This window comes from Ursus americanus, chromosome 9 (assembly GCF_024610735.1).
Source record: "Ursus americanus isolate L20-20 chromosome 9, mUrsAme1.1.p, whole genome shotgun sequence".
Classification (NCBI taxonomy): domain Eukaryota; kingdom Metazoa; phylum Chordata; class Mammalia; order Carnivora; family Ursidae; genus Ursus; species Ursus americanus.
In genome coordinates this window covers 19,572,857-19,585,008 of record NC_142135.1, presented here as the reverse complement: position 1 = coordinate 19,585,008, position 12,152 = coordinate 19,572,857, and the positions used below count along the sequence as shown (strand labels likewise).

Genomic DNA, 12,152 nt, shown 5'->3' with positions numbered 1-12,152 from the left:
CATGGGTCCCCTTTCTATGGATCCTTATAAGCACTTACAGGGTCTACTGCCCTGAACTAAAGTGCTTGGTGCAAAACAAATTAAACATTTGGGGCCCCTCTCTTAAGAAAAGTACTTTCTGCTTGGGATAATAAGATCTGTGCATATGATAACTCAACAATGCAATTAAAAAGATTAAAAGATTTACTGATGATTAAAATACCTGGCTTTGGATCACAAAGACAGCATGGTACTGGCACAAAAACAGACACATAGACCAATGGAACAGAATAGAGAACCCAGAAATGGACCTTCGGCTCTTTGGGCAACTAATCTTTGATAAAGCAGGAAAAAACATCCAGTGGAAAAAAGACAGTCTCTTCAATAAATGGTGCTGGGAAAATTGGACAGCTACATGCAAAAGAATGAAACTTGACCACTCTCTCACACCATACACAAAAATAAACTCCAAATGGATGAAAGACCTCGATGTGAGACAAGAATCCATCAAAATCCTAGAGGAGAACATAAGCAGCAACCTCTACGACATCCGCCAAAGCAACCTTTTTCATGACACATCTCCAAAGGCAAGAGAAACAAAAGATAAAATGAACCTGTGGGACTTCATCAAGACAAAAAGCTTCTGCACAGCCAAGGAAACAGTCAAAAAAACTAAGAGGCAGCCCACGGAATGGGAGAATATATTTGCAAATGACACTACAGATAAAAGACTGGTATCCAAGATCTACAAAGAACTTCTCAAACTCAATACACGAGAAACAAATAAACAAATCAAAAAATGGGCAGAAGATATGAACAGGCACTTTTCCAATGAAGACATACAAATGGCTAACAGACACATGAAAAAATGTTCAAAATCATTAGCCATCAGGGAAATTCAAATCAAAACCACACTGAGATACCACCTTACGCCAGTTAGAATGACAAAAATTGACAAGGCAAGAAACAACAATTGTTGGAGAGGATGTGGAGAAAGGGGATCCCTCCTACACTGTTGGTGGGAATGCAAGTTGGTACAGCCACTCCGGAAGACAGTGTGGAGGTCCCTTAAAAAGTTAAAAATTGAGCTACCCTATGACCCAGCCATTGCACTATTGGGTATTTACCCCAAAGATACAGACGTAGTGAAGAGAAGGGCCATATGCACCCCAATGTTCATAGCAGCATTGTCCACAATAGCCAAAGCGTGGAAGGAACCGAGATGCCCTTCAATAGATGACTGGATTAAGAAGTTGTGGTCCATATATACAATGGAATATTACTCAGCTATCAGAAAGAACGAATTCTCAACATTTGCTGCAACATGGACAGCACTGGAGGAGATAATGCTAAGTGAAAAAAGTCAAGCAGAGAAAGACAATTATCATATGATTTCTCTCATCTATGGAACATAAGAACTAGGAAGATCGGTAGGGGACGAAAGGGATAAAGAAAGGGGGGATAATCAGAAGGGGGAATGAAGCATGAGAGACTATGGACTCTGAGAAATAAACTGAGGGCCTCAGAGGGGAGGGGGGTGGGGAAATGGGATAGACTGGTGATGGGTAGTAAGGAGGGCACGTATTGCATGGTTCACTGGGTGTTATACGCAACTAATGAATCATTGAACTTTACATTGGAAACCAGGGATGTACTGTATGATGACTAACATAATATAATAAAAAAAAAATACCTGGCTTTGGTCTCCGCTAATTTGGTCAACTGTCACCATCTCTCGCTTCTACTAAGCTCCCAGTTTTCCTTCATATCAACCAGCTGTGCCGAATTTGCTCTCTTCCAAGCCACCCCATATGTAAAAGGCCCTCCAGAGGACACAGTCAGCCAAGCCCAAGTCGTTCACATCTTTGTAACTATTCCATGAAGACACCCTATGTCCGTTCTAAATGATTTCAATAATTTCTAGTCTTCATACATCTCTCTTCATAATCCTACATATTTAACTCTGTGTAGCACCCTAACAATTACAGTAGGATATTTATGTATTTGTCACATGTGTCTCACCAGGTGCTTCATACCGATGTGAGTTTCTAGAGGACTGCCATCTTCTCGTCATCTTTGCTCCCTTGTAAACTCATTGAAATACCCAACTACTATACGGTAGTTCAATTATTACCACAAACCAACTCACGAAGCTTTTCTTAAGGAGAAAGTCAGAGCAAGAGTGAACGGAAAAGGGCTTCTGCCAGGTCTGTTTGAGAATGGATAAACTTTTAATGCTTAATTCTTTGAAAGTGCTTAGAATTTCTGGACACATTCTACACCAGATTCAAGAGCAAGAAACAGCCTCTTAAGTATTGGGAAGTCCTTTATAGTTCAAAAGAAGGCAAACATCTGAAATATTTAAGGCAGTATAAAACGTGCCCCCAGTAACAGAAGTGTTAAGATTAACAACATTTTCTAAACTCCTCTACAAACGTTGTTACATGGTAAGTCTTGTCAACCCAGACCAAATCAGTCCAGTTGTGGTAAGTCAATGTCCCAGGCGTACTTTTAACCTACTCAAGTAATAAGAATAGAGGCTTAGATGTAAATTTAAAAAATGAAAGGAGAGAGAAAAAGAGAGAGAAAAAGAGAGAAAGACCACACAGAGATGCATTGAGAGACTTCAAAGAGACACCAAGAAGCTGGGATCCAGAAAACAGAGATGTGTCGGCTCAGCACTAATTGTTTATCTAGCCTAAAGAGTCTTTGCAAATGGTGGGATTTCCAACTGAGATTTCCTTTTTTATTCCTTTTTTTCCCTTATAGCACTCCAGTTGCCAAAGAGGTGGTTATGAAGATCAAAAACAGTCCCTGCCAACCCCCAAGTCACCTTGCGACGTGCCATCTGCGGTCCACCAGTAAGTGGATGTCCTCAATTCTTCTGTTGTTGGCGTAGTGCAAGCGTTTGGGAAGGTGTTGTTTCATGTAAGGCTTAAAGTGCTGATCTGGTTTTTTACACTGAAATAGAAATGGAAATTGGACTTTATATGGACTATTTTCTAGAAAAAGCCCTAGATACTCTCTCTCTAGAAAGTCAAAGGCAGTTTTAAGCCAAACAAAAGGCTGGTTAGTGAATAAATAGAATTTGTTATCCCCTACCAAATAATACAAGCTGAAAACGACTAGGTTCAAAGGGGATTTGATAACTTGGTAGATGACATGGAAGGTTATCAGAGGGTAGTTAGGAATTTTCAGGATACATTCCTGACTTGTGAGACTATCACTAAGAGCAACTCAAACTCTCAAGCCTTTTCCAACTACTTCAAGTCAGGGGATGGGAGGTGGGGCGGGAAGGGAGGAGGACGCACACTTGGGCCTGGGTGATTACATCCTGCATGGGGGGGACGATGAAACAGGGTGATGGGCAGATCTGGTTCAGAGAGCGTAAGGATTTGTTTACTCATGAATGAGTACTTTTCAGTTCTAATGGAAAGATCAAATATTCTCAGTTTGTATCACTGCCAAGACCATTAGGGAGCCTGCAGCTGTCCACAGTTTTGAAGTTTTGAAAATTCTTAGAGAAACAAATATATGGGATTGCAGGGCAGTAAGGAAAATGTCCCTCCCGCTGCACAGGGAAGGGGAACCCAGCAAGCGAGTGTGTGGAAGCTAGTCTGAGGGCAGAGGCCGGGTGACCTGCAATACTTACTGTGAGATTAGCAATAATGGCCTTAGGGTCATCTGTTCAAAGAGAGAGGGAGAACAATTTCAAAAGAGATGGCTATAATCACCGAGAGAAATAATTTTTACAGCAAAAGACTCAATTCTTTCTCTCCTCCCCTCCCCCCCCCCCGAAGAGCTATCACTTTAGGCTTTGTTTAAAATATATGTAAAATTGGGGCACCTGGGTGACTCAGTCAGTTAAGCATGTGACTCTTGGTTTTGGCTCAGGTCATGATCTCAGGGTCCTGGGATCAAGACCTGCGTCAGGCTCCCCAGTCAGCGGGGAGTCTGCTTGTCTCCCTCTCCCTCCCCCTGCTCTCTCTTGCGCTCTCTCTCTCTCAAATAAATAAATAAATAAATAAATCTTTAAAAAGATTGCATGTGAGTGTTTAATATTTTGGTCAGTGAATTGGAGCTACGCAAGTGGAAATACTCCTGTGGTAAAGTTCCCTGCTAGATCTGGTCGTCCTCTTCTGGAAGGGAATTCCTCCTCCCAGGGCACAAGGATAATGCTAGATAAACATCTTTAAGTTCCCCTAAACTGTCCCTCTGGATCTTGGCTTTAGTTTGTTTGCAATTTGACATCAGGAACCAAACTGGACACTTGGAGCTTTTAGCATAACTTCCTATTTATCTGCAGATCTTGGAAACAAGTTATCATCCACTTTAAGATGAAACTTCTAGTCCATTGAGTTCTTTTTTTCTACGGGGAGTTTTGTTTTCTCAGGAACACCACAGGTCTAATTCCACAGGTAGCTGCCCCTCCCCAGCCACAGACACACACACAGATGAGCCTCCTTTATTTTCACTACAAGTGAACAAAAGATATTTCAGTCAGTGCCCTGGAGGAGCTAAAAGCAAAACTATGTAAATGATGGCTGTGCATAAACTGTGGACAGGATTATATTATCTGAAGGCCCCCTTTTGGGGGGGGGGTGGAGAGAAACAGCAGATTGTAGGTTGGTTGGATTTTGTTTTGTTTTCAAAAAATTTGCTTTAGTGTGTCATTATGGAATCAGCAGAAAAGGAAAGCAGCGTACAGAAGAGATAGCAACCCTCGTGAAGCAGTCCTCCCTGAAACTGAAATGTCAGAGGAGTAGGTCATGTCTATGTCATTTCCTGCTGTATCCCCAGGGCCTCGTTCATACCAGGCGCTCAATAAGTATTTGTTAATAAATACAAATAAATGTTTGTTCTTATTTGTTGAAAATGCACGACTAAGCTTACCTTATAGTACACACTCAACAAAGACAGTTTTCAGAATCTTGGTTCTAAAACAATGCAATCCAAAGCTAAAATGTGGATCCCATTTAACTTAAATTGGGGCTAAATTTTAGATGCATCTTTTTTTTTTAAGATTGTATTTATTTATTTGAGAGAGAGAGTACAAGCAAGGGGTGGGGCGTGAGCAGAGGGAAAGGAAGAAGCAGGCTCCCCACTGAGCAGGGAGCCTGATGCAGGTAGGGCTCGATCCCAGGACCCTGGGATCATGATCTGAGACGAAGGCAGACACTTAACTGACTGAGCCACCCGGGTGCCCCTCAGTTGAATCTTTTAAAGGAAAGCAAGTGAGTCACAATGGTAGCAACAATGGTCAACCCAAATTGTGTCCCTATCATGGGCGAGACACTTTCTCTCTGGTCCTTCACAACTACTCTGAGAGGCAGGTGCTATTCGAATCTTCACTAAGCCAATGGGCATTTAGAAGAGGGGAGCTTGCCCACTGGGACTCTAGCAATCTCACTGAGCATGCCATGCTTCAAAACTCTACACTCCGTGGACTCATAAACAACAGTCCTCAAAGGAACCCCACAGGGGAAGTTCATGTTCTTTGCTAATGAAGAAAAATAAATAGCACGGGCCAATCTTGTGCTCAGATAAATCCCAGATAACGACTGGAAAATAACAAATGCCCAAGTCCATGCTTATGACACCAACCCTTCAGTTCTGAAGTTCTCAGGCCTCTCCTGCTGACAGCTCCCACTTTGTAGGAGGGGCAGAGGTCCCCAGCACAGGCTGGCGCTTAAGAACTGGTGAATCTGGGTTCACATCCCAGCTCTGCCACTTCCTAGCTCTCATCCTCCTAGTCAGTGACTTCACCTCTCTCTGGGCCTTGATTTCCACTGTCTACAAAGGGGATAGTAACACTTGGCATACAGAGTTATTAGAAGGATTAAAGAAGACCGTGTGCATATTTAGCTGAAACAGTGATATGACCAACGTCATCGCCGTAGCTAACATTTATACAACTCTGACTACGTGCTAAACACTAATCGATGTGAGATGCAGATAATCCCTCATTAATCTTTCCAACAATCCTTACTTTATAGATGAGGAAACCAAGGCATGGAGCGTTTAAGTAGCTTGCCCAAGGTCATAGAGGGACCACCTGGCAGAGCTGGGATTTGAACCCAGACACCCTGCCACCATTGTCTATGTTGCTCACCACCCCCTCCACTGACTCTCACCAAAGGAAATCACGTGTCTGCAAGTGTTTGTAAGGTATGAAATATTTAATTATTGGTAGTTATTATTTCATTGGTCCCGAGAAAGTTTTCCTTTTCCCCTAAAACAGCCTCCCCATTACATTTACTGATGTCTGAAGGACCTTTCAAAATAGACAAAACCTTTCTTGCCTAAGCCCTAAAATGCAAATACTAAATCAAGAAGTACCCTGGTGACTTGTGTCCCCTCTCTGGCCAGGGCCTGCCTGTCTCAAGTGAGCAGAGGAGCGGGCAGGACACAAAGGACTGAAAGGGTAGGAGGAGAAGCAGCAGAAACACTGATCATTTGTTTATTTTACAACGTTGCCTGGAGCTGACCTTGGAACAGTTCCCGTTCGTGTTGACTCAGGAACGCAGTTTGGGAAAAACTTAATTTTCCAAAGCTTTACACTTGTGCCAATGGTTTCTTATTCCCAAGGCTAAAACCTCTAAAAGATTTTCTTCTCCCCAAATTGCAGCATGTCTCCAACAAAACTGTGGATTTCTCAGAAGCTAGGTGGACACCTCTTAAAACATCTTAGTCCATAAATAAAGGCTCTTGTCAGTAGCATATCATAACCTGAATGTGTACAACGTAAGTGATAAGATTGTCCTATTCATATCTAATCTTCCAGAACGGCCGCCATTTCCCAAGGGTGTAATAGTTCTCCTGTGTTCTGTCAATCACATTCATAAAGGTGAAGAGTCCCCTTCAGCCGGGCTCCTAGGGACATTCAGGGTCTGAGTGTTTCTGCCAGCCCTGTCCTAGACTCCCCAGCTTCAACTAAAGAGTAAGCCTGAACCTCTTCTTGAAACATTCCTCTCTTGTAAAAGAAGCTTATGGTTATACGCATGTCTCAAATTAAGTATATTTTCCACATAAAGAAAACAAGGGCAAATATTTACATAATGCTACCACGTGCCAGGACCCACTCTAAGGGATGTACACAGATTTATTTTCACAACACGAAGCCGTAGCCACTATTATCATCCCATTTTTCAGATGAAAAAAATTGAGGCTTAGAGTTTACATGATGTGTTCAAGGCCACTCAGCTAAGAAGTAGCAAAATTAGGATTTTTACCCAAGTGTTCCAGCTTCACAGGAAAGGCCCTTACATACTCTACTATACTACCATTCTGACAACTTAGTATTTTAAGAATCAACTTACATTTAGCATTATTGCTAAATTTGGACCGAATTCTTCCTAGAGTTCCAGGCACTAATGTAATGTCATCCACGTTAGTCAGGTAATTGCTCAAGAACTCCGTTCTGTCGCATGTGACATCTTCCATCCCTGAGGGGAGAAAAAGAAGTGTTTTCAGGCAATTGTAAACGTAAAATCTTAACACAGACACTAAAGATAACATGCAGGCATCTCCTTAATTCTTTTGTAACAACTTAATGCGAGGATTCCTTTCCTTTGAGATGTCTTAACTTGACTTTAAATTATTTAATGCTTCTTTTATATCACCTTTTCACCGGGTTTTGATTTAGTCACGTCATTCCGCAGCGCTAGAAGATTGAAAATGCATCATCTCAACAATCATCTTAAGTCATTCAGCAAGAACAGCAAGACAAAGGAAGTTCCTATGATCTTTCTTTTTAAGCTACTTACATAGTCATTATGAAAAAGATCTACCCTAAAAATATAAAAATAAAAAAGAATCCTAGATTGCTTCAAACTCTTCCCAGCTGGGGGTGGTGTAAATAACTGGAATATATAGTTCTCTGTCTCTTTTATAAAATGTCATTTTCCAATTCTCTCTCTCTCTAATATATCTCCGGACTTGAGTACATAATCACCAGTCCTCACTCTGTCTCCACTGGTGGCCTTGGATGTTACTGACAAAACAATACTGGCAACAAGAGATGAGAAAGAAAAAAAAAATGTCAGCCCCAATGACCACCCAAACTGAAAAACAAAATATTGCTGAAAACAAGTTGTAAACAATGTAATCAGTCAAAACTGAAGGCTAGCGACTAGAACACAAAAAGGGTCTAGATAGGGAATTTTTTTAACCAAGTATTCCTCCCCCATGCAAGATTCGTTTCCTGCCCCTATCAAAAAAGAAAAAAAAAAAGTCTTGATCAATGTTATAAATAAATAAATAGATAAATAAATAAACAATACAAACTCAGATCTCAGAATAACAGACTATGGAGGCTGGTCATTTTGAAATTTCTGAGATGGCATGAAACTGTGAAGGTTTAATATGCAGCTTTGCACAATCCAATAGATAGATATTCTCTAAGGGTGGGCGGGGGGGAGAATAAGGGATTCTGTAAAGGACGTCCTAAGGTTTTGGAATAAAGAAATATAACCCAGGGTGGCACAGACCTGATAAAATCCAAATTATATTCCCTTCTGGGATTCCCAGATCAAGACGCCCCATCTCTTTTTCAATACAAATTGGAATGAAGAAAGACAAAAACATATCCCAACATAGCACAAAGGGTATATAACTTGTCTTTTAACCTTTAAACTCTCAGAAAGAAAAAGTCAAACAATGAACAACTACTATGTTTTAGCACACTGTTAACTCAGGAAGAGGAAGTCTCCAAATCTGTATTAGTGGAAGACTAGAAGGACCCCCCCATTGGTTACATGTCTAGGAAGTCACTTCTGCTGCCCCAGGGATAGACCATCTCTCTTGCTTTCAAAGACCATATGTGAAGTGCTTCTCAAGCATCATCACCTCTCATCCTCCAGACCAACTCTCTGTAGATGGTGTTAGTGTTCTCATTCTACATATGAGGAGGTTGGATCCCACGGCTCATAAGTGGCACAGTGCAATTTGAACTCCATTGAAATACATTCTTACTCCAAAGCCCAGGTTCTGTAACGCTAGACCATACTACCTTTCGAGAAAGGGATGCTATGGCTTCCCAAAGCCAAAGCAATCTACTCATCTCAGTAGCCTGCACCTGGTAAGACAAAGTTTTAATATATCTAAAACCTTTACACTGCTCTAGCATATGACTCGCTGGGACTGATCCACTTCTTAGACACCAGACTCCAGCCCATGAGCAAATGCTCTTGACACATCTGGGCAACTTAAATTGAATCAGCTGTGTCCCATGCTCCAGAATCTCTGTCTTATCTGTAGCTCTCCACCAAGTCAAACCCATGGAGCATGATTTTGCAGAGGGTCACACTTAGCCCCTGCCAAACAGCAGGTTAGTCCCACAACTATTTTTTTTTTTTAAATTTCTCCTAGATTTCCTAGAACATTCTGGAAAAAAAAACTACAGGCCCAAAGCAGACTTTTGACTAGGGAGACTTGCCTGCCTTTCTTAACAGAGCTACCAAAGAGTCTACCAATTTTTTCCCCCCAAACCTTCTCCTAGAAGGGAATGTAAGACTGCATTCCAGGGTCACTCTTTCAATCTGATAGTTCTAGAATGGAGGAGGCACTGTCTAGAAATCAGGGAGCACAGCTAGGAAATAAGAATGCCCTCTGAGGACCCCCTTCCAGCTCTCCAATATCTAATGCTTATGATGTTCAAAAAAGTGGTTATGAATTTTTCTACTTCATACGGTGCTTAAGAAAAACTCAGCTTCTTCCTCTCTTTAACCATTTCTGTAACCGAAGCAGGGCCCTCCTGGTTTGGGTCTCAAATTCCCTCAGTGCATACAGGGATATCATTTTACTTATACATCTCTTCTTTGATAAGAATCCTATCCTCCTTATCATATTTAGATTTATTTTTTTAGCCACATAAACTCTGTAGCCTCCTTTAGGGAGATGTGACTAACAGAGACGAGATAGAAGGACCTGATATGTCACATTCTCGGAGGAAGTAATTAATAGCACAGGCAAATTGTCTGCCACACTTTAGTAAGAGACAGAATTTTGTAGAAAGACTTTCTTTCTTGCAAAGAAAAGGAAGACACAGAAAGTCCCTGGTTTTGATCAAAATGGTCCGGGGTCATCTCAGGTCATCTCATACTTCTGAGTCATGCCCTGATTTCTTTCCCTACCCTGAAGAAAGAGGGAAGGAGGTGAAGAACACAATCTGGGGTTCTGAGGGCACGGGTTCCTCCCCCCAACACGATCAGAAACATGATCTATGTAGCTGTCCTATTAGCAAAGAGAAAACAAAGCTTTACCATGGTCTCCAACAAAGATGACATTGACACAGCGATGCAGCTTCAGCTGTTTCAGTCCATCCATTAATTGCCCCACTGTTTTGTCAATTTCCCTCAGAGGATTTGTCATCTGGAAAAAGGAGCAAATTAGTCCCTGCAGGTATTTTTTTTTTTTTCCTTTCAGTTTCTCAAAGATCTTCTATCCCTAGAACATTCTGGAAAGAAAACTTCAGGCCCAGAGGCAGAGCTTTGTCTAGGGAGATTTGCCTGCCACTCTCAATGGAAATCTGTTCTGAGCACTTTTATTTGTATTATTTCAGGAACATAAGACCTCTCCTCATCCAATCCTTTCAAAATTCTGTGATACAAAAATATCAGAAATATTAAGGGCAATTCTTTTCTTTTTTAGAGATAAAATGACCTTTCAAAAATGTAACAATGTTATTTAAATCCAAGAATTTTGAGAGTGAACGGAAAGTCAGATGGATAGTTTAAGCCTCTTGTTCACTAGGTAAAATCACATCAGGTTTTGAACCATGGTGAGAAGGTGGAGGCTAAGTGAATCAAAAGAAGTTCTGAGGTAAAATGGTACACTTCCACTGGATGCTAAACCGGAACATCATTAATACAATGGAATCCATCTAATGTTTTGAAAAACTTAACTGTCAATGTCTGAGAACAATAGATTCTTGATAGAAGAATCTCTTCTAAGAAAAAAGCTACTGCTTCTCAATTTAATCCCTTCAAGCTGATTTTGAGTAAAAAAAGAATCTACGAGAGTCCTAACTTCACAAGAAGTGAACCATTGGGCTTGTTCTAGATTTCTTACCCAGCCTAAGGAAACACAAAAACTCAGGTCTCTGAAAAACATTTCCAAAGATGAAGAAACATAATCCGTCTCTCATGTTCTTGCTTCCAGTGGAAGCTTCTAGTAGCACGAACGCTCCCACACACTAGAGTCTTCCCCTCTCACTGTCATCTCTGCACAATGGAAAGGTTTCCAAGAAACATCTCATCACACAAACACTTGACAGTACTTCGCATGAATATTACGACTTAGCTGCAGCCACACACGTACACTCAAGAAGGCTGGTAAGAACAGCAGGGTCTTGCATCTCATGTTTTAGATTTCAGGCATATAATATTATCTTCCATTAGCATCTTCTCAGATGCCTCAAGACCTTTCTTCATATCATGTCCTCAGTAAAATCAGGTGTAAGCTTGTTTTTCTTCCTGACAGGAGTCAGTATTTCAAACTCTGTCCCAAGGAGTAAGTCACAAGGGGAAGTCTCGGGATGATAAATGCAAACCGCATCTGAGGGGCTAACACGTGTGGCACTAACAGGTATTTGCTTCTGAGAAAAGCAGGCTCTCCTCTAAGACCTTCGCCTCGACAAAAAAATACCAAATGCGCAATATATGTCAATCCTTGGCAATGACTTATTTTCACCAGCCAACTCAGCTGATAGCCAAGACCTTCTTTTCAGTGATTAGTTTAGATAGCCATAAGCAAGAAAGCGCCTTAGAGGTATCTGAAGGTTTTAAGAGAAGTGACAACCTACAGCCTGTTCTGAATATACTGAAAAGAGTAAACGTCGCTCATCTCTCTATGAGAAAATAACCACATTTCCAACTATCCATTGCTTTCTCTTTCTTTCTTGTCTATAACCTAAGACCTTTTCTGAACTCTGAAGGTACAGGCTCCTAATATAAGCCAATTTTCTGTTGGGTTCTCATTTACATTGTCTTTGAAGAATCCCCTCACTGCTTTTCTAGATTGTTCTCAAGAACCAAGGCTACAAAGCACTGTAACAGATTCCATGAATGAGGGCAAGCAAATCCAACAGCCGTCCTCACATTCATTCAAGCCTAAACATTAATACTAGTTGTAGGGCAGCTAACTCTAAAGAAAGTAGAAGGTTCTTTTTTCCT

At 41.2% G+C, this 12,152-nt stretch overlaps 1 protein-coding gene across 1 annotated transcript in view; it reads right to left on the bottom strand.

Annotated features, from left to right (window-relative positions):
* ENPP2 (ectonucleotide pyrophosphatase/phosphodiesterase 2) overlaps positions 1-12,152 on the bottom strand; it is a 107,292-nt gene that overhangs the window by 27,578 nt on the left and 67,562 nt on the right. Inside the window, 4 exon segments of the mRNA XM_045805743.2 lie at positions 2,813-2,940; positions 3,632-3,663; positions 7,299-7,424; positions 10,242-10,350. Coding sequence (XP_045661699.2) covers positions 2,813-2,940; positions 3,632-3,663; positions 7,299-7,424; positions 10,242-10,350 — 395 coding nt within the window.